General features: G+C 59.8%; 2 protein-coding genes across 3 annotated transcripts; one reads left to right on the forward strand and one right to left on the reverse strand.

The window, feature by feature from the left end:
• Nucleotides 1–10: 10 nt before the first annotated feature.
• CREB3L3 (cAMP responsive element binding protein 3 like 3) lies at nucleotides 11–7,047 on the reverse strand. 2 transcript variants are annotated; one of them, XM_064637208.1, is made up of 10 exons: nucleotides 5,897–7,047; nucleotides 4,808–4,923; nucleotides 4,471–4,726; nucleotides 3,905–4,020; nucleotides 3,234–3,362; nucleotides 3,042–3,148; nucleotides 2,870–2,938; nucleotides 2,684–2,768; nucleotides 2,065–2,161; nucleotides 11–1,289 (listed from the first exon to the last, which is right to left on the reverse strand). In XM_064637208.1, exons 1-10 carry the CDS (start codon nucleotides 6,120–6,122, stop codon nucleotides 943–945), a joined length of 1,548 nt encoding a protein of 515 aa, XP_064493278.1. In that variant the 5' UTR covers nucleotides 6,123–7,047; the 3' UTR covers nucleotides 11–942. The 2 variants fall into 2 exon arrangements, with proteins under 2 accessions (XP_064493278.1, XP_064493277.1); XM_064637207.1 differs by having other exon boundaries at nucleotides 3,234–3,365; nucleotides 5,897–7,046.
• A 913-nt stretch (nucleotides 7,048–7,960) lies between these two features.
• On the forward strand, nucleotides 7,961–20,718 carry MAP2K2 (mitogen-activated protein kinase kinase 2). Its single transcript, XM_064637213.1, has 11 exons — nucleotides 7,961–8,100; nucleotides 9,274–9,484; nucleotides 10,882–11,028; nucleotides 11,520–11,597; nucleotides 11,993–12,044; nucleotides 12,144–12,268; nucleotides 15,217–15,430; nucleotides 16,096–16,160; nucleotides 16,862–16,923; nucleotides 17,539–17,584; nucleotides 18,677–20,718. The coding sequence occupies exons 1-11, from the start codon at nucleotides 8,015–8,017 to the stop codon at nucleotides 18,785–18,787; spliced, it is 1,197 nt and encodes a 398-aa protein (XP_064493283.1). The 5' UTR covers nucleotides 7,961–8,014; the 3' UTR covers nucleotides 18,788–20,718.
• The last annotated feature ends 765 nt before the right edge of the window (nucleotides 20,719–21,483 follow it).

A 21,483-nucleotide genomic window follows, 5' to 3' on the forward strand; every position in this document is an offset into this window, starting at 1 on the left:
GGAGGCAGCTGTGGGGCACAGCTGGAGCTCGGGGAGCAGAAGGATGGGGGGTCTGGGCACTGGGATGGTGACACGGGATCAGTGGGACAGCTGGCACCAGGTGGTGGTTGGGATGAGCCACCACCAGGTCCTGGCTGTGCCCATCCCACAGACTGGGGGGTGTGGATTTTCCCAGAGAAGCTGTGGCTGCCCCATCCCTGCAAGTGTCCAAGGCCAGGTTGGACAGGGCCTGGAGCAACCTGGGATGGTGGAAGGTGTCCCTGCCCGTGGCATGGGGTGGAACTGGATGGGCTTTAAGGTTCCTTCTAACCCAAACTGCTCCATAATTCTCTGATTCCATGTCACTTGGCCATGGAAGGGGACTGGTGCTGGCTGGATCCCAGTTGGATGCAGGGCTGGGAGCTGTGGGATGTGCCCTGGTGTCCCACTGGGCCTGGCCACATGTCCCATCTCTCCTGGGCCCCATTGCCTCGAGACAGTTGGGCTTGAGGTCCCCCTGGCCCAAGGCTCCTTGAAACCTTGTGGATCACCCCCTCTTAAATTAAATCAGGTGGATTTTTTTCCAAAATAACTTGTATTTAGAGATGAAAATAAAAATATAAAAAAACAAAAGAACACCAAAACAACCCAAGAACAAAACCAACCAGTTGCACCATCAGCAAAACCAACCAGCCCAGGGCCCCTCCCGCTCCCTCAGCCCCGTCCTGAGCGACCCCTCATCCCTTCCACAACTTCCAGTGCACCCAGGGGGCAGGAGCAGCCCCTTCCCTCCCAGTAAGGCCAATGGGAAGCGATCTCCTCTTCCCAGTTCCCAGGCACAAGCAAAGCCGAGCGGGTCCAGCAGCTGGAGGCACGTCCCGGAGGGGTCACCCCGAGGGCTCATCCCGGAGGGGATGAGGTGCTGTGTCACCCCGTGGCGTCCCCCGTGGTCCCTGGGTGCTGCTAAAGCTCCTCCTCTGGCTCCAGCCCGGCGGGGTGGCCGTGCCCAGCTTTGGACCAGGCCAGCGCTGCCAGGCTCTGGTGTGACGTGGGGCTGTCCCCTGGCACGGCGTCGGTGCCGTCCCCGGCCCCGCGGCTCAGCCCCTCGGGGGCCAGTGCCGCCGTGTCGTTCCCGAGGGGCACTTTGTTCCTGAGGGACACTTTGTCCAGGTGTGTGTGGCCACTGAAAGCTTCGTGCAGGGTCTCGGGGGGCTCCGACCACAGGGGCTCCCGGGGCTGCTCGTCCCCGGGCTGGGGCTGGCTGTGAACCACGCGGGAGGCGGCCGCGTTGTGCAGCGACCTGGAGAAAACTGAGCGCCACGGGGCCAGGGTCAGGGCCTGGGCTGGGACCCGAGGGCCTGGCACGGCCCTGGCACTGCCCCAGCACAGCCCAGCTCAGCCTCAGCTCAGTCCCAGGACAGCCTGGCACAGCCCCGGCACAGCCCAGTACAGCCCAGTACAGCCCAGCTCAGCCTGGCACAGCCCCGGCACAGCCCAGTACAGCCCAGCTCAGCCTTGGCTCAGCCTGGCACAGCCCCAGTACAGCCTCAGCTCAGCCTTGGCACAGCCCCAGTACAGCCTCAGCTCAGCCCCAACTCAGTCCCAGGACAGCCTGGCACAGCCCCAGTACAGCCCAACTCAGTCCCAGGACAGCCTGGCACAGCCCCAGCACAGCCCAGTACAGCCCAGCTCAGTCCCAGGACAGCCTGGCACAGCCCCAGTACAGCCCAGCTCAGCCTTGGCACAGCCCCAGCTCAGCCCAGCTCAGTCCCAGGACAGCCTGGTACAGCCCAGATCAGCCTTGGCACAGCCCCAGCTCAGCTCAGCTCAGCACAGCCCCAGCACAGCCCAGCTCAGCCCCGGCTCAGTCCCAGCACAGCCTCAGGACAGCCTGGCATAGCCCAGTACTGCCCCAGCTCAGCCTGGCATAGCCCCAGCTCAGCCCAGCTCAGCCTTGGCACCGCCTGGCACAGCCCCAGCTCAGCCTTGGCACCGCCTGGCACAGCCTGGCACAGCCCCAGCTCAGCCTTGGCACCGCCTGGCACAGCCTGGCACAGCCCCAGCTCAGCCCAGCTCAGCCCTCACCTCGCACTGGCCTGAAGTCGCCGTTGGGCTCGTCCTTGCTGGGGGCGAAGGGGCTGACGGAGGGGAAGACGATGAGGGTGAAGGAGAGCAGCAGGACCTGGGGACAGAGGGGACATCACCACACAGCAGTGGAGGGGACCAGGGGCTGGGACACAGCTCCCAGGGAGGGGCTGGTGGCAGAGCCAGGACTGTGTCCATCCCTCCATCCCTCCTGGGGCATGTGCTCCTGCCAGTGCACTTCCATCCATCCACCCATCCCTGCCTCCATCCATCCATCCCTGCCTCCAGCCATTCATCCTTGTCTTTCTCCATCCACCCCTTCATCCATCCACCCACCCATCCCCACCCTCCATCCCTCCCTGCCTCCCTGCCTCCCTGCCTCCATCCATCCATCCATCCATCCTTGTGTCCTTCCTTCCCTTCATCCATCCATCCCTGCTTCCCCCTATCCCTTCATTCACCCATCCCTGTCTCCATCCATCCCTCCAACTCTGGAGCATCTATCCCTCTGCTTTAGCACATGGAGGGACTCCATCTCTCTATCCATCCATCCATCCATCCATGCATCCATCCACCCCTTCCCACCCCGAAGACCCCGGGGGGTTGGAGCCCCACACACCGCCAGGCAGGTTCCCGTCTGCGCCGCCTTGTTGCTCGACTGGACCACGAGGGCCTGGAGCTTCTTCAGCTGCTCCAGGAGGGATCTGGGAACAAGGAGAGCCTGTGAGCCCCCCAGGCCTCTCCAGCAGGTCTGGGAGTGAGGGGGGTGTCCCAGCTGTCCCCATCCCACCCTGGGAACACCTACGAGTTCTGCTTCTCCAGGTGCAGGACTTTCCTCTGCAGCTCCTGGTTCTGGGCCGTGCACGCCGACATCCTGGGGGACAGGGAGAAGGGGCTGGGATCAGGAGGACAGCTGGGGGGGCTGGCTGTGCCCCCCAGGGTGCCCCCGTGCCCAGGCTGAGGGGTGGGGTCCGTACCTGCTCTCCAGCCCGTCGATATATTCCTTCTTCTTCTTGCGGCTCTCCTGAGCCGACTGCTTGTTCCGGATCTTCCGCCGGATCTTCTTCAGCACCCGCTCCTCGTACTGGGGGACACGGGGAGGGGGGTCAGGGACGCTGGGGATGGGATCTCCCCCACCCCACACCCTCCCCAGGCCTGCTGGGACCCACCTTGGTGAGGGGCAGCTGCGTGGGCAGGGTCACCCCCTCCTTGGCCAGCAGCTTCTTCTCGTCCTCCGTCAGCACCAGCTCCTGGAAGTGGCCCTGGTTTGGCCGGAGCAGGGAGCCGGGAGCCTGTGGCTGCTGTGGGAACAGGGAATGGTCACCCCAGGGACTGTGGTGGGGACAGGGGGTGGGATCGTGGGCCAGGGAGGGACAACCTCACTCCGTGGTGTGGGAATGGGGACAAGTGTGGGGATGGGGAGGGATGGGGGCAGGAATGGGGGGGATCGTGGTCCAGGAAGGGACAAGGGATGGGACCATGGGGTGGGAAAGGGGACAAGTGTGGGGATGGGGAGAGATGAGGGCAGAAATGGGGGGGATCATAGTCCAGGGTGGGACCATGGTGTGGGAAAGGGGACAAGTGTGGGGATGGGGAGGGATGGGAGCAGGAATGGGGGGAATTGTAGTCCAGGAAGGGACAAGGGATGGGACCATGGTGTGGGAATGTGGGGATGTGGAGGGATGGGGCAGAACTGGGGGGGGATTGTGGTCCAGGGACAAGGGATAGGACCCTAGTGTGGGGATGGGGAGGGATAGGGATGGGAATGGAGGGGATCAGTGGCCAGGAGGGGCCAAGGCTGCAGACAGGGAGTGCTGGGGACACAGGGACAGGGACTCACGTTGTCAGAGCTGCCCGAGAGCAGCAGGTCCTTGACAGTGAGGGCACAGGTCGGCGGCGGGGAGACCACGGGCGGGTCCTGGCTCTCCTCCAGGAAGAACCCGGGGTGCCACATGTCTGGTGAGGGCACAGCAGGGCTGTGAGGGGTCCTGTGTCCCCCTCTGTCCCTGGTGTCCCTCCCCTGGGGGTGACCCTCCCCCTGCCACAGCCCCACAGCTGGGCTGACTTGCTGCCCAGTCCATGACCCCGACTCTGCCCCCCCCAAACTGTTGCTCTGGTGCTGCCCCAGCTGCCCCCCAACACCCTGTGCTGCTCAGCCCCCCCAGTCCTCCCAAACCCCTCTCCTCATCCAGCCTCCCCCACCAACACCAGCCTGCCCAGTTCACCCCAGTTCCTAAGCTCTCCCCACTCACCAGTCCTCCAGACCTCCCAGTTCTCCCCAGTTCCCTCCAGTCCCCCCAGCTCCCCTAATTTCCTCACAAGCCCCAAGAGACCCCACCTGCCCCACCCCTCTCACCCCCCCAGTATCCCCAGTCCCTCCAGTGCCCCCAGCCCAGTGTGGCTCACCCAGGTCGATGGAGACCTCGGGCTGCAGGACCCCAGACCCCGCTGGGATGGGCTGAGCCCGGCAGGGGTTGGTGTAGGGGTACAGGACCTCCTGGGGACCCCCGTCACAGCACCTGGGGGGGCTGTCGTGCTGGTCCGAGGGGGGGTCCTCGGAGACCCCGCTGTCACTGGTGGCCGAGGACCAGCTGGGCGAGTCCGACGCCGAGTCCCCGGAGCCCAGGATGGAGCTGAGCAAGTCCTCGCTGTCCTGGACACGCTGTGGGGACACAGCACCCATCACCACAGGGCACTGTCACCCCGGGGTGCCCACGGGAGCCCCCCAGCCCGGGGGTCTCACCCTGCCCTCGTGCCAGGCTCCCGGCGGCGTTCCCAGCTCCACCCCGCGCAGGATCCCGTCCTGGCGGTCGAAGAGAAGGTCCAGCAGGTCCAGGCTGTCCACGCTGGAGGCCATGGCTGGGAGGTGACACAGGATCAATGCCCAGCCCTGGTTGTCCCCCGTGTGTCCCCCCCTCACCCTGCACAAGCTGCACAGGGCCTGGGGACACCTCGTGGGGCAGTGGGAGGGAGCAGGGAGCGGGTTTGGGGCTGTCTGTGCACAGATGTGGGCACAGCTGGCAAAGCCCTACATGTGTGGGAGGGAGAGAACAGGGTGTGGGGGCTCCAGGCATGGCAGTGCCCCCCCCCAGCTCCTTCCAGCTGCTGAAACTCCCAAATCCTCTGTTTTTCCCTCCAGAATGACCCAGCCAGGAGCTCCCTGCAGGCACAACCCCCTCAGGTCCCTCAAGGGCAGGAGGGGCTTGGGCAGCTTCCCCCTCCAGCCCTGGCCTGGGGGTGACCACTCTGGGAGGGCAGGTTAAGCATTTTGGGTGGGAAGGGGAGGGGAGGAGACTGGGGAGGGGACTTATCCCCAAGGAGGGGATTCAGCCCCAGGGAGGGGATTCAGCCCCAGGGAGGGGACTCAGTCCCTCAGTGCCACCCCAGGCACTGCTCAAGACCCTGGATTCAGAGAGAGCCACCAGGCCAGTTGACCACTTGCCCACGTGGCCAATCAACCCACTGACAACCCAACTAACCCACCAGCTGACCTACTGACCAAGTGGTTGACCAGTCAATCAGTGAGCCCATCAAGAACCAGTCCAAATGGTCAACCTGTTGGCCAAGTGACCAAAGGATGGACTGACCAAATAGCCAACACACTGACCGATGGACTGACCAGTCAACTCTCTGACTGATTGATCACCCAACCCACCACCCAACCCACCACCCAACCAATTAACCCCCGACTCAAGTGTCCTCCAAGCCAGGTTTGGGGACAGTGTCATTACTGGGACATCTGTCTGGCCAGCCCAGACCCGGGGGGGCTTTATTGCACCCTGTCCTTCACCCTCCACCCTGATGGTCCCACGGGACCCGCTGAGGGCCATACCTGGGTGAGATCCCACAGATTGTCCTCTCAACCCTCTCTGAGTGCAGGGCAGTGGGGTGGACACCGAGCCCAGCCTCCTCCTCCTCCTCCTGTGTGATGCCCTGACCCGAGTGGCAAAGTTTAAACTCCAACTGCACAGAAATAACGTCCTGGATTGCGAAATATCCCCGACCGGGGCCGGCGGGATGTGATGGGAGGGAATGGACCAGTAACTCATTAGCCACATGTTTTTGTGCTCCCTTGCCAAGCAGGGCAGGAGGGGCCGGGGCTGCAGAGCGAAGTCCAGGTGCTATAATTACCCATGAACCTTCACCCACTTTTGGGGACAATTTCCCTTTTTTTTTCAGGCGGGTATCTCGGCGTTAAATCACATTTGGTGGGTGTTGGAGAAAACATCCGGGGGACGTCAAAACAAACCTTGGGCCCCTCAGCTCCCTGTGGCCAGGGCTGGGCTGGGGCTCTGCTGCTTGAGCCCTCCCTGCCTCAGTTTCCCTCAGTGACCTTCCAGTCCCTGAAGGGGCTCCAGGAGAGCTGGAGAGGGACTTGGGACAAAGGGATGGAGGGACAGGACACAGGGAATGGCTTCCCACTGCCAGAGGGCAGGGAGAGATGGGATACTGGGAATTCTTCCCTGGGACAGTGGTAAAGGGCTGGGATGGAATTCCCAGAGAAGCTGTGGCTGCCCCATCCCTGGAAGTGTCCAAGGTCAGGCTGGAGAAGAGTAGGCTCCAACGAGAGCTTAGAGCACCTTCCAGGGCCTAAAGGGGCTCCAGGAGAGCTGGAGAGGGACTTGGGACAAGGGATGGAGGGACAGGACACAGGGAATGACTTCAAAGTGAAAGAGGGGAAATTTAGATGGGAAGGAATTCTTGGCTGTGAGGGTTGGGAGGCCCCGGCACAGGTTGGGCAGAGAAGCTGTGGCTGCCCCACCCCTGGAAGTGTCCAAGGCCAGGTTGGACAGGACTTGGAGCAACCTGGGCTAGTGGAAGGTGTCCCTGCCCGTGGCAGGGGGCGGAACTGGATGATCTTTAAGGTCCCTTCCAACCCAAACCATTGCATGACTCCATGATTCCCTCATGGGTGTTTATGGCTGAACACGGTGAAGGGCCGTCAGCACAACACTGTCACCCGTGTCCCCTCCATGAGCTGTTCCCCCGAGATTCCCAGGACACCTGGACCCCCCGGGATCCCCAAACCCCCCGGGATCCCCAAACCCCCCGGGCTCCCCGGACCCCCCGATCCCGGGCTCCCGGGCGCAGGGAGGGGCCTGCGCTGACTAAGGCTCCGTGTGCCCCAGGCGTGGCACAGGGACAAGGCCACGGCCCCTTATCGGCCGCCCCACGGCCCCTGACCGACGGGGCAGCGGCTGCTCCCTGGTTTATGGCCCCGCCGAGACCGGGCAAAGGGCGCCCGGGGCTGTGAGGGGTCGCCCCGTGATGGGTCCTGGAGTCGGGCAGGGAACGGGCTGGGGAGAAGTGGGGGGGCTCCTGCTTATTGCTGGGTCCCTAATTAGTTAATTAACGCCCCTCACACGGCGGGACCGCCGGTACCCCCGGTGCCCGCCAGTCCCTCCCATCCGGCCGCCATGGCCGCCTCCTCCCCCGCCGCCTCAGCGAGATCTCGCGAGACTCCACTCCCTCAGCCCCGCCCCTCCTGGCCCCGCCTCCGCCCTGTGCGTAGTCCTGTCGAGGCTCCGCCCCCCGACCCAGGTCACGCCCCCGTGGCTCGGTCACGCCCCCCGAAGCACCGGCCACGCCCCCATTGCCCCATCCGTGGCCTCGGCCCCGTCCGCGGTCCCGCCCCGGCCCCCGGCGCAGCCCTCGAAGGCCCAGTCCCGCCCCCCAGAGCCCTCATTCCCACCCCAAAAGTCCTGTTTATGGCCCCGGCCCCATCCCGTGGCTCCGCCCCGTCCCTTGGCCCCGCCTCCCGGCTCCCCGAGGCCCCGCCCACCGGAGCCGCGCGTCCCCGCCGCGCTCGACCCGTGCGAGGCCCCGCCTCCCATGCCCGTCCCCGCCGCTGATAGGCCCCCTGCAGGCCCCGCCCCCCCGGCGCGGCCCCGCCCCCGCGCGCCCCCGCGGCCGGCGCGCCCCCGCGGCCCCAGCGCGGCCCGGCCCGGCCATGCCGGCCAAGAGGAAGCCGGTGCTGCCCGCCCTCAACATCGCCCCCAGCGCCGCCGAGGGGCCCAGCCCCGACGGCTCCGCAGAGTGAGTCAGGGCCGGCAGGGAACGCCCCGGCCGCGGGGGGGGCCGGGCCTGGCAAGCGGAGCGGGCCTGGGGGGGGGACACTGGGCCTGAGGGGGACACAGCGCCCTGGGGGGGACACACCGGGACAGGGAGGGGACGGGGACTGGGGGGAGCCGGAGCGGGGCGGGCTGGGGAGACCGCAGCAGAGCGGGCGCTAGGCCTGGGGGGCCGGGCCGGGGCGGGGACGGGGCCTGTGGGGGGGTGGGACACGTCTGGGGGAGAGCAGGGAACAGGCTTGGGGGGCTGGGGACAGGTCTGGGGGTCTGGGACAGAGTCGAGGGGACCAGGAAGGCCTGGGGGATTTGGGACAGGCCTGGAGGGGCTGGATGGGCCCAGCCCGAGGAGGGTCTGGGGTTGGGTGAAGGGTCAGGGAGCCAGAGCTGGAGGGGGTTTGGGGGCAGACGGGGGTGGGGTGGGCAGGGGGGAGGCTGGGCTGGTCCCTGGGCTTGCTGGGGGGTGCTTGGGGCCTGGGGTGTGAGAGAACCAGGCCTGGGGTGTGCAGGGAGCAGGCCTGGGGACACAGCTTGGAGCTGGGATGGGGTCCTGGGGATTGGAGGGGGGGGATTTGGGGCATTAATGGGGGCTCAACAGACAGGACATGTGTAGAGGGGACAACAGAGCCTCGTATCAGAGCACTGGGTGGGAGGGATGGGGTGAGACCCTCCCGTGGGTGAGGGGGGGACAAGGGGGTGGGCAGCAACTGGGAGAGAGCAGCTGGAGCCCTCAGCAGGTGCTGGGGGAGCACAGCCACCCCTTTGTGCTCGGGGTTTGGGGCTGGGGGGGCTGCTGGACCCCTTGGAAAGCCCTTCTCGTGTTTCTCAGCGAAACCCAAGCTTGGCTTCCCGGGACAGGGAGCTGGTTGCTGTGCTGCCTCTTTAAGGATTGAAGGATTTTCCCTACTCCTTGGGCTCTCCCAGAACAGCTGACTGCTCCAAAGCTCCTCTCCAGAGGAGATGTGTGTGTTGGGCAGGGATTGGAGCCGGGCTCTGCCTCTCCCTGGAGCTTTGCTTTAGCCCTGCTGCTCTGCCAGGGGGCTCAGGACGTGTCAGGGGATGGTTTTAAGGCATTCCCCTAAAAAAAATGAAACCTTTCCCCGCTGCTGAGCGTGCTCCCATCTCCTCCTCCTCTCCTCAGGGCGAACCTGGTGGACCTGCAGAAGAAGCTGGAGGAGCTGGAGCTGGATGAGCAGCAGAAGAAGCGCCTGGAAGCTTTCCTCACCCAGAAAGCCAAAGTGGGAGAGCTCAAGGACGATGACTTTGAGAGGATCTCCGAGCTGGGGGCTGGAAACGGCGGCGTGGTCACCAAAGTGCAGCACAAACCCTCAGGGCTCGTCATGGCACGGAAGGTAACGAGGGGCTGGGCAGTGTCTGAGGCTCTCCCTGGCTCTGGGAGGGCTGGTTCTGGTTGGATTCTCCCTGTTTTGGTTGGATTCTCCCTGTTTGCACCCTCACCTGGGTCAGGAGCACGGTCCTGGCAGCCCCCAGGCAGGTTTTACATGGATCCTGTCTCCAAGTCCTCCTTTGGGAGAGGCCTCTGCGACAGATCCCTGGGGTTTGGACACCCTGATGTGAACACATGAGGTTATTTTTTTTTCCCAGTGAAGCTGGTTTTGATGGATAAACTGGCCAGAAGCAGCTGGAAGGAGATCCCGTGAGGGTTGTGGCTGAGGAGGGCTGGAAGTGGCAGAGGGAGGGATGGCTTTGGGATACACGTTCCTCACCCCTCACCACCCACTTAACAGATCCCAAAGGTCATTCCAAGCAGTGACTGATTCCTCTCAGACTTGGATTTATGGGGAGCATCTTCTGCTGCAGTAGAAAATCAGGAGATGCTTCGTGTGCCTGTTGGAAGAGGCTCGGCGGGAGCAGCACAACTGCTCCAGGGCCTCTGCTCCCTCCTGCTGTTGGGATCATGGAATCAGAGCGTGGTTTGGGTTGGAAGGGACCTTAAAGCTCACCCAGTTCCACCCCCCTGCCATGGGCAGGGACACCTCCCACCAGAACAGGGGGGTTTCCCTCCCCACAGCTGCATTAACTGACCCCAGAAGCGGCCGCTCGTTCTCGTGCAGAACCTTCACGGGGTTGGGGTTTGTTTTTTTTTTCTTTCTTTTTCCTGTGGTTTCCTTGATCTCAGAGCACCTTCTTACAACACCTACAAGAGCTTGTGAAAATGGTCCTGTGTGTGCTGAGTCAGAGCTGCTGAGATCAAACCTGTGACTCGTCTTTCCGCTCCCGTCCGGTGCAATCCCGGCGCGGTCGTGGCCTTCCCTCCCTGACAAGGGAGCAGAGAGCTCTCCCTCTGCCTTCATCATGGAATCACAGCCTGCCTTGGGTTGGAAGGCACCTTAAAGATTGTTTCATTCCACCCCCTGCCACGGGCAGGGACATTTCCACTCTCCCAGGTTGCTCCAACCTGGCCTTGGACACCTCCAGGGACGGGGCAGCCACAGCTTCTCTGGGAAATCCATCCCAGATCCTCCCCACTCTCCCAGGGTGGAATTCCTTCCCAATATCCCATCTAACCCTGCCCTCTGCCAAGTCATTTGAAGTCATTCCCCTTTGAGCTGTCACTTTATCCTCAATATTAACCTGCAGGTGGGATAAACTCTGTTCCAAAGCAGAGCTTCCCTTGATTTTACTTCTCCCAGCACCCAGGACTTGCTCACACGCTTCCCGTGAGTTGTTCTTTTTTTTCCCAGGTGTTCCACCCTGACTCCCTGCCCTGTTTTTTCTTTCTTGGCAGCTGATTCACCTGGAAATCAAACCTGCCATCAGGAACCAGATCATCAGGGAGCTGCAGGTGCTGCACGAGTGTAACTCCCCCTACATCGTGGGGTTCTACGGGGCCTTCTACAGCGACGGGGAGATCTCCATCTGCATGGAGCACATGGTGAGAGCAGCCCCTCCTCTTTCATCCTTCCAAATTCCATCTCCCCTGCCAGCTTGGGGCACTGGCAGCTGTGCTGGCTCCTTGCTCTGCTCCTGGTGGGAGCCACAAACTCCCGCTCGGGCCTCAAATCGAGGGGGGGGAGAGAGGGAGCGACTTTTGGGGAAGAGGAAGCAGAGGTTTGGGGGTTGGCCAAACGGAAATGTTGCCAACCCACCGCCCTCCTGAGCCTGCTCAGAAGCTCAGTGAGCAAATTCTGCTGTTTCTGGTGGCAAATGAACACTATTTCTCCTCCAAATCAGCACCAGCAGCATCATCCCTGCGTTTCCACAAACCAGCATTAAAAATGGTTTTCAAGTGATAAAGTCGAGCTCAGATCAGCAGAAATCTCTCGGTGCTGAGGATGCTCTGTGCTGCTTATCCACCCCTGCCCAGCTCTTGTTTTCCTGCTGGGAATTGGCCTGTGGGTCATTCCCAAAGTTCTCCCGTTTTAGGACGGCGGCTCTTTGGATCAAGTGTTGAAAGAAGCCAAAAGAATTCCCGAGGAAATCTTGGGCAAAGTCAGTATAGCGGTGAGTTGTGGTGGCTCCTCAGGCCTCCAGGCAGGATTTCCTGGGAATGCTGGGTTTGCCTCGGGAAGCTTTTTGTGTTTCCCCACGTGCACTTCCCAATCCTGACCTGGGGCAGGAGGCCAGTGTTGTGTGCCAGAGGGGAGGGCAGAGCATATTCCCAAGCCCTTTTCCCAGCTCCAAGCCCTTTGGGTTCCTCTGGGTGGTGGTGAGGGGTCGGGAGAAGCTTTTTTTGGGTGGTTAAGCCAAGCTCTGGGATGGGCTCTATGTGATAAACTGCAAACCCTGAACCCTGTGTGCACCACGGGGCAGTTCCCTCCCCCTGCAGCGTGTCCTGAGGGAGGGAAAGCTCTTCCCTTCCCAGCTCTGATCTCATCCAGCCTCTGGATTCCTCCCAGGTTTTACGAGGCTTGGCCTATCTGCGGGAGAAGCACCAGATCATGCACAGAGGTGAGAGGAGAGGAACCTAAAAATAGCTGCTCCTGCAAGTGCAGGAGCCCCCGGGGGTGTCACCCCCTTCACTCTGCCCTCCCTGGCATCTCTTCCCAGATGTGAAGCCTTCCAACATCCTGGTGAATTCCCGAGGGGAGATCAAGCTGTGTGATTTCGGGGTCAGCGGGCAGCTCATCGACTCCATGGCCAACTCCTTTGTGGGAACTCGGTCCTACATGTCTGTAAGTTCCTCCCAGATGGGTTTTTTTTTGGGGAGGGGGGCATTTGGGTTCAACAAAACAGAATTGGGATGAGGATGGTTTGCTCGTGGCTTCGCTCTGAGTTTCCACCCTGGTTTGTTTTGGGGTGAGCCTTTGGAAGTGGGAGAAGCAGAGACCTCCTCATCCTCTCAAGGACTTGGTGGCCTCTCAGCTCCAGGCTGTGCTCCCCAAGCACGTGGAGATGCACAGACTTGCAGGGAAAGACATTTCAGATCCTGCAAATTCCAGGCATGGGGCAGCCACAGCTTCTCTGGGAAATCCATCCCAGTCCCTCCCCACCCTCACAGCCTGGAATTCCTTCCCAGTATCCCATCTATCCCTGCCCTCTGGCAGTGGGAAGCCATTCCCTGTGTCCTGTCCCTCCCTGTTTTATTTTAGTGCGTTTTTGGGGGTTCAAAAAATCCCTTTCTGCTTGCAAAGCTCTGTACAAAAACTGGTGCTGATCCACCCACCTCCTCTGGGGGTAAACAGGGGTAAAACCACTTCAGTGCAGCTGGGATTTGGTGCAGGCTACTGGGAAATTAAAGCCAAACTGGAGCCAGCCAGTGAGAGTGAATCCAGAATGGATTGTGCTGGAAGGGACCTTAAAGCCCATCCAGTCCCATCCCCTGCCATGGGCAGGGACACCTCCCACTGGAGCAGGTTGTTCCAAGCCCTGTCCAACTTGACCTTGAAGAATTCCTATGAGAGAACACCTGCAAGAACCAAATTGGTGCCCAAAATTCAGGGGGTGGGTGGGGATGTCAGGGCAGGCCCCACACTGCACTCGGGCGCTCAGGTCTGAGCTGCTCTCGTATTTTGGGAATGGTTAGTCAAGCCCAGTTATAGTTAGACTGGGGGCTATTTAAAAATAAGATCCCCTTTGCACCCAGGCACTGGCTCCAAGCTGCCTCGGAGCTGCCAGTGGGGATGACTTGCAGGGATGGATTTATTTTTAATTTTTTTTTTCCTCTCTGGACGGTAAGAGCCTCGTGTGGACTTTTTGCCCCTGGATGTGAAACAGGGATGAGCAGGAAAATAAAACTTTTGTCAATCAGTTAGATTTCAGGACACAGAAAGATTCCTGCTGTGTGTTCCCAAACATCAGCAGCTGTAAATGCTGCTGAGCTGGAGCTGTGGATGAGGTGCTACAAGTGCTTTATGTCTGCACATGATGCTTCTTTTCCATCCTCTTTGCCCGTGACCCTTTTGGGACCGCCCTTTCCCTGGAAGGGTGGAGACTTGGAATGGAGAGACCACTGGGATATCACAGAATCAAGGAGTGGTTTGGGTTGGAAGGGACTTTAAAGCCCATCCAGTCCCACCCCCTGCTGTGGACAGAGACACCTCCCACTATCCCGGGTTGCTCCAACCTGGCCTTGGACACTTCCAGGGATGGGGCAGCCACAGCTTCTCTGGGAATTCCATCCCAGTCCCTCCCCACCCTCAGAGCCAGAAATTCCTTCCCAATATCCCATTTATCCCTGCCCTCTGGCACTGGGAAGCCATTCCCTATGTCCTGTCCCTCCATCCCTTGTCCCAGATCCCTCTCCAGCTCTCCTGGAGCCCCTTTAGGCCCTGGAGTATGAGTCTCATCCATTTAATTCCAGCACAGGATATTTATGACCCTGAGTGCTGATATTCCAAGGCAGTGGATATTCCTGTGCTCTCTGTGTGTCAATATTCCATGGCAGTGGCTGTTCCTCTGTCAATATTCCCAGTCCTTTGATGTCCCTGTGCTCTGTGTGACTATTCCATGTCAGTGGCTATTCCCATGCTCTGTGTGTTGATATTCCATGTCAGTGGATGTCCCCATGCTCTGTGTCAATATTCCATGTCAGTGGCCATTCCCATGCTCTGTGTGTGACTATCCCAAGCCCGTGGCCGTTCCTCCCTCAGCATTCCCAGCCCGTGACATTCCCATGCTCTGTGTGTTGATATTCCTTGTCAGTGGATGTTCCTGTGCTCTGTGTGACTATTCCATGTCAGTGGATGTCCCCATGCTCTCTGTTGATATTCCATGTCAGTGGCCATTCCCATGCTCTGTGTGTGACTATCCCAAGCCCGTGGCCGTTCCTCCCTCAGCATTCCCAGCCCGCTGACATTCCATGTCAGTGGATGTCCCCATGCTCTCTGTGTTGATATTCCATGTCAGTGGATGTTCCTGTGCTCTGTGTGACTGTTCCAAGTCAATGGATGTCCCCATGCTCTCTATGTCAATATTCCATGTCAGTGGATGTCCCCATGCTCTCTGTTGATATTCCAAGTCAGTGGATGTCCCTGTGCTCTGTGTGTTGATATTCCAAGTCAGTGGATGTCCCTGTGCTCTGTGTGTTGATATTCCATGTCAGTGGATGTCCCTGTGCTCTGTGTGTGACCATCCCAAGCCCGTGGCCGTCCCTCCCTCGGCATTCCCAGCCCACTGACATTCCAAGTCAGTGGATGTCCCCGTGCTCTCTGTGTTGATATTCCAAGTCAGTGGATGTCCCCATGCTCTCTGTGTTGATATTCCATGTCAGTGGATGTTCCCATGCTCTGTGTGTTGATATTCCATGTCAGTGGATGTTCCTGTGCTCTGTGTGACTATTCCATGTCAGTGGATGTCCCCATGCTCTCTATGTCAATATTCCATGTCAGTGGATGTCCCTGTGCTCTGTGTGTGACCATCCCAAGCCCGTGGCCGTTCCTCCCTCGGCATTCCCAGCCCGTGACATTCCCGTGCTCTGTGTGTTGATATTCCTTGTCAGTGGATGTCCCTGTGCTCTGTGTGTTGATATTCCATGTCAGTGGATATTCCCATGCTCTGTGTGTTGATATTCCATGTCAGTGGATGTCCCTGTGCTCTGTGTGTGACCATCCCAAGCCCGTGGCCGTCCCTCCCTCGGCATTCCCAGCCCGCTGACCCCGTTCCCGTTGCTCTTCCCTTGCAGCCCGAGCGCTTGCAGGGCACTCACTACTCGGTGCAGTCGGACATCTGGAGCATGGGGCTGTCCCTGGTGGAGCTGTCGATCGGAAGGTACCCAATCCCCCCGCCAGACTCCAAGGAACTGGAAGCAATATTTGGCCGTCCTGTGGTGGACGGGGCGGAGGGAGAGTCCCACAGCGTCTCGCCGCGGGCCAGGCCCCCAGGACGCCCCGTCAGTGGTAGGGGCTGTGGTGTGACTGCAACCAACACCTCACGTGTGGGGGAACGAGGGGCTGGGGGCTGGGAGAGCCGCAGGAGGAGGAGGAGGTTGTGCTGGGAAAGGAGTGGTTTTTTAGGGAAGCCGCCTTGGAACTGAGCTGGGAACCCCCGGGCGAGGCAGGCAGGATCCGGGCGTGCGTGGGGAGGTGGAGGTGGCATCCCAAATCCGTCCTTTGGACCCTGCTGTGTCCCCTCTGCTGGGAATGAACCACTTGGAGGGGCACTGCCACAGCCCCTGGCGCTCCCCCGGCAAGTTCCTTTCAAGCCTGAGGCGGTTTTTTGGGAAGAGCTTTGCTGGGAGCTCTCACAAGAGCACCAAAGGAGCACCGGGGTTCCAAGGAGGCTGGAGCCACTCCCTTGGAAGCAGAAGGCACCATCAGCAGCAGATGGTGCTCTCCAAGTGCTCCGAGCAAGGAAATAAGTCTGGACTGTGCAGGCCTGGTGAAAGAAACCCGAAATTTCGGAATGTGGTTGGTTTTCTCTTTAACCACAACTCGGTTCCCCGGCGAGTCGCCTCTGCCTCTCCCAGCAGGAGTCCCACAGGCACGGTCTGCACACAAAATTTAAGTCCTTTGCTGTCCCCAAACAGCCCCTGACCACTGTTTTTGTCCCCTTCCCCACGCAGGCCACGGGATGGACAGTCGGCCTGCCATGGCCATCTTTGAACTGCTGGATTATATAGTTAATGAGGTGGGTGTTTGTTTTCCACGGGCATTCCAGAGGTGCCAGAGTGATGTGTCCACTCTGCTGAGTCAGGGTGGGCTTGGAAATGGTTGTTAGTCGTGGAATCCCGGGTTGGTTTGGGTTGGAAGGAGCTTAAAGCTCATCCAGTGCCACCCCCTGGATGGCAGGGACACTTTATCCACTATCCCAGGTTGCTCCAACCTGCCCTTGGACACTTCCAGGGATGGGGCAGCCACAGCTTCTCTGGGAAATCCATCCCAGTCCCTCACCACCCTCACAGGGAGGAATTCCTTCCCAATATCCCATCCAACCCTGCCCTCCTTCAGCTTAAGGCCCTTCCCCCTTGTCCTGTCAGACTCGTGGGGGTGGAAGGAGCAGTTTCCCCTTCCAAGGGGATGGGAGTTGACCCCAATTATCATTTCTGGGTTGTTTCATCAGCCCAAGGCGGTGCCAGAGCTGGGATTTGTGAGGCTGGAGAGGGAATTGAGATGCTTGGATTTTGATTTCCCAGCTCTGGGTCCCCCCAGCTGCAGGGTGAGCTGGAGGAGCAGGGCAAGGAATGGCAAGGAGCCATGTCCTGGTTGGAAAAGCAGTGAGGGTGAGGATGGTTGTAGAGCACTGAGCTCACTGAGACTGCAGGTGACCCTGGATGTTTTGGCACATTAACCCCACAGTGATGCAGGAAACCCTTCTCCTTCTCTCCACAGCCACCTCCCAAGCTGCCAAATGGAGTTTTCACGCAAGATTTCCAGGAGTTTGTAAATAAATGGTAAGGATTTCATCTCCTGGCTGGAGGGGGAGGCCTGTCCATGCTCCCTGACAGCCCTGCAAGCTGCTGCTCCCCCCGAGGTGTTCAGCAGGGCTCTGGGTGATCCCTCCCTGCCTTCTCTGCAGTGCTGTGCTGGCAACTCCAGCCTCGAGAAGGCTTGGAATAAAAGCAGTTTATCTGGGGGGATGCTGAGCAGGATCCCAGCTCCTTCTAAATCTGGCAAAGGGGGGGATGGTGGAGCAGATTCCCGGGGCTGAGTCACCCCAGAGGCACCAGGAACACACCAGCCCTTCTGGTGGGGTGGGGGGACACCTGAAGGTGCTGCCACAGCTCCCATTAAACCAGGGATTGGATGTTACAAGGATCACTACTAATTCCTGCCAAGCTTTAGGGCCTTTTCTCCCTTTGCAGGGTGCAATTTATCCCCATGGAAGACACGGATCCCTCGGCTCTCCTTGGGAGCTGGGCTGGTGGGGACGGAGCCAGGGAAGGAGCCAGGGGGCCCAGTGGCTTTGGGGGAAGCTGGAGACCTCTCTCTATCCAGCCTGATAACCACTTTTCCCCCAGGGAATGTCTCACATTGATTTTTTTTCTCTCTTGTTCTTCTCATTTCAGCTTAATTAAGAACCCGGCGGAACGGGCAGATCTGAAGATGCTGATGGTGAGTGAGGGGGGGAGAGAGAATTTTCTACCAGCTCTACCAACTGCTGCCCCTTCCCTCTGATGAGCCTCTTGCTCCAAAGGCTGGAAACTCCCAGGGCTGAGCTTTAGGATGAGCCAAATGGAGGCAGGGAGAGGGAGTGACTCACCCACCTTTGGTTCAAAGGCGCTGATGGTATCGGGGAACCACCCGCCTGTCCGGTGTCTGCTGAGGTGCCTGAGCCAAACCTGGCTCCTCACCCGGGCAGGTGGATGTGAGTGGGGGCTGAATCCGAGCTGGAAAGGTGTGCTCACATCCCAGGAATCCATCCATGTCCTGGGCTCATCCCACAGCCAGGGGAAGGAGGGGATTCTGCCCCTCTGCCCAGCTCGGGTGAGACCCCTCCTGCAGAGCTTCCTCCAGCTCTGGGGCACCAGCATCCAAAGGATGTGGAGCTGCTGGAATAAGTCCAGAGGAGGCCACAAAGATGCTCCAAAGGCTGGAGCCAGGCTGGGAGAGCTGGGGGTGTTCACCTGGAGAAGAGAAGGATCCAGGGAGACCTCGGAGCCCCTTCCAGGACATAAAGGGGCTCCAGGAGAGCTGGAGAGGGACTTGGGATAAGGATACAGGGAATGGCTTCAAAGTGAAAGAGGGGAAATTTAGATGGGATGTTGGGAAGGAATTCCTGCCTGTGAGGGTGGTGAGGCCCTGGCACAGGTTGGGCAGAGAAGCTGTGACTGCCAGACCCTGGAAGTGTCCAAGGCCAAGGTGGAGAAGAGAAGGCTCCAGGGAGATCTGAGAGCCCCTTCCGAGGCCTAAAGGGGCTCCAGGAGAGCTGGAGAGGGACTTGGGATGACAGGCCAAGGGGAATGGCTTCCCACTGCCAGAGGGTGGGGCTAGATGGGATATTGGGAAGAAATCCCTCCCCGTGAGGATGCTGAGACCCTGGCACAGGACTGCAAAGAGCAGCTGTTTTCCCAGCACCAGCACCTTCTCCCCTCTCCAGGGTGTATCCCACAGCCCAAGGGCTTTGCTTTGGGAGCCGGGGAGGGTGCTCCTAACCCTGTTTTTGGTTTGTTTTTGTTTTTTTTTTTTTCTCCCCTGTGCTTGCAGAGTCACACCTTCATCAAGCGCTCCGAGGTGGAGGAGGTGGATTTCGCGGGCTGGCTGTGCCGAACGCTGCGGCTGAACCAGCCCAGCACCCCCACCCGCGCTGCCGTGTGAGCCCCGCTGGCACCGCAGCTGCCTCTGGCACCACCTCCTCTCCTTCCCTCCGCCACAGAACTGCCCTCCTTCCTCCTCCTCCTTTCCCAGCCCTCCCCCCGACTCCCAGCAGCCAAAGCACCGACCCTTCGGAAGTGTTTTCATCGTCCGACCCCCCCTCCCTCCCTCCCCGGCCCGAGCGGGGTTGGTTTCTTTTGATGTGTGTGTTAAGGGGAGGAGGGGGTGTTTTCCAGGCCTCTGCTCCGGCTCTGGAGCTCCTGACACTTTGGGAATTGTGGTGCTGCTTGTGTTGATTTTTTTTTTGGTTGGTTTTTTTTTTTCTTTAATTTGTTGGGTTTTTTTTTGGTGTCGTGTTCGGTTGAAAACGAGAAGGTAACAGGGTGTGGGGGGGTTTGTGGGGGCTGTGGGAGGTGGTGGCAGGGGATGGGGAGGGTGATGCTTCACCTCCTCCCTGCTTTTCGCTCCCGGGGTGGAGAATCAGCGGGATCAGGAATGGAGAAACCCTGTCTGGGGTGGCCCAAAACGGTGTCACTGCCCTGCCTGGGGACAGGGGGTGGTCTTGGGGGGTGATTTATGGAGGAGACACAGCACTGGGCTCCTCCTGCCCCTCAGAGCAAAGACTTGTGCTTTTTTGGTTGGTTTTTTTTATTATTATTTTCTTTTTCTTTCCTGGTTTTCCTTTTAAACGGTTGTTTCCAAGCCTGGTCTTGTCACGTGCTTGGATGTTCAGGGAAGGGGCCGGATCAGTCGGAGGGAATCAGGTGGGAGCTGGGGGTGGGCAAATCCCCCCAGGGCTGTGGCTCCCACTTTTCAGTGTCAGGATGAGGGCAGAGCGTGGATTTTCCTTCCCTGGCTCCTTCCAGCCCGGAGAGGTGGGAGCAGAGCCTGGTTGGTCACCGTGGCCGTGCCCAGGATTTGGGGTCCCTCTCCTGACCCCGCCATTCCCAGGGCACAGGGAAGGGTGAGACCCTGTTTTTCCACCTCTCCAGCTGCCTCTCCCCCATCCCACGGGTGGCCTCATCCCTTGTGGATGTGGCAGAGCTCCAGGATTCCCTGTTGGAGCCCCCCCTGGAGCCCCCCTGGGCCAGTGTGGGGATGAACCCACCCAGCCAGACCTGCATTATCCCAAATCCAGAGGGTTTTCCAAAGGGCTGGAATGGTCCCTCCCATCATGGACCTTGCAGGGCCCCATAGCTGAGCCCCCACCCCTTCATTTCCCTCCGTGTGTATTTTGGGGTGAGTCACTCCCCTGCTCCCCCCCGACCCCCCCCAAGCCTCCCCTGAGGATTTGGGATTTTTTTGGGAGGGAGGGGCGTTTCCCTTCTTTTTTTTGGCTGTTTTTTCACCCAGTCAGGCTGACAGGTGCCAATCCCCTCTGCCTCTGCTCAGGTCCCACCACTGCAGCCTCCCCCCCCCCCCAAAAAATGAAGTGCCAGGGCTTGGGAACCCCAAACCCTTCGTGTACCTTTTCCTTCCCTGTTTTCCAGCGCTGGACGAAGGCACTGCCCTGCTCAGGGCAAACCTGGGGGGAGAATACCCCAAATTTTTTGGGGGAATACCCCAGATTTGGGAGGGATACCCCAGTTTTGGGAGGGATACCCCTGATTTGGGGGGGTTCTGTGCTTGCTGGCTCAGCTCACGCCCGGACAAGTCACTCCGGAGCTCCAGGGTGCTCAACGTGATGGATTTTTTTTGCCTCTTATTTTCTGTGGGAAGTGGGGAAGAGGACAGTTCCTAAAGATTCGGGCTATTTTCCATAGGTTTTTGGTGCTGGGTTTTGGAGGAGGAAGAGGAGGGAAAGGAGGAGGAGAGTTTGGATCGAGCGGTTTGTTGGTGCAATTAATTTTTTTTTTTAAACTCGATATTTTCATCATTGGGGGGGGGGGGGGGGAGGAGGAGGGGAAATAATAAATAAACGGCACTTTACATTTCCAGGCGTTTTCTCTCCTTGGTTGTGCCCTAAGTGCCCGGAATTCCAGCCGGGAATGATGTCACTGACGGGGTTTGGGGAACGCTGGGATGCACCAGCAGCTCTTCCCACGCTGTCCATCGGCTGCCTCCAGCGGAAACAGGAGATACTGGAATTATCTGGGCACAGAGGCAGCCCTGGATGGGATGGATGTGGAATCCCAGGAGCTAAATCCCGCCCCGAGGGAGCCGGGATGGGCTTGGGAATCCTTTGGGAGAGGGGAAATATTTGTGGGTCTTCAATATTTGGGGTGAGGAGGAGCAGGGAGAGGCCGAGCTGGGCTCTGCTGGGAGAGCAGAATTAGCCCGAAAATTGGAAAATAAGTTGATTTTTGCGAAGTTTTTTGTGCTGTGAGTGGTGCTGGAGCTCAGGGGGTGACACTGGGCACCTGCCACAGTGCCATCCCTGATGCCAGGCTCCCGTGGTGGCACTTTGGGGGGTCCTGTGGTGGCACTTTGGGGGTCCCTGTGATGTGGCACCCGATGCCAGGCTCCTTCTGTGACATTTTTGGGGGTCCAGTGGTGCCACCCCTGATGCCAGGCTCCTGCAGTGACACTTTTTGGGGTCCCCTGGTGCAATCCCTGATGCCAGGCTCCTGTGGTGGCACTTTAGGGGGTCCCATGGTGGCACTTTGGGGGTCCCTGTGGTGTGGTACCCGATGCCAGGCTCCTGCAGTGACACTTTCTGGCTCCTGTGGTGGCACTTTGGGGGTCCCTGTGGTGTCGTA

This window comes from Pseudopipra pipra, chromosome 27 (assembly GCF_036250125.1).
Source record: "Pseudopipra pipra isolate bDixPip1 chromosome 27, bDixPip1.hap1, whole genome shotgun sequence".
NCBI lineage: Eukaryota > Metazoa > Chordata > Aves > Passeriformes > Pipridae > Pseudopipra > Pseudopipra pipra.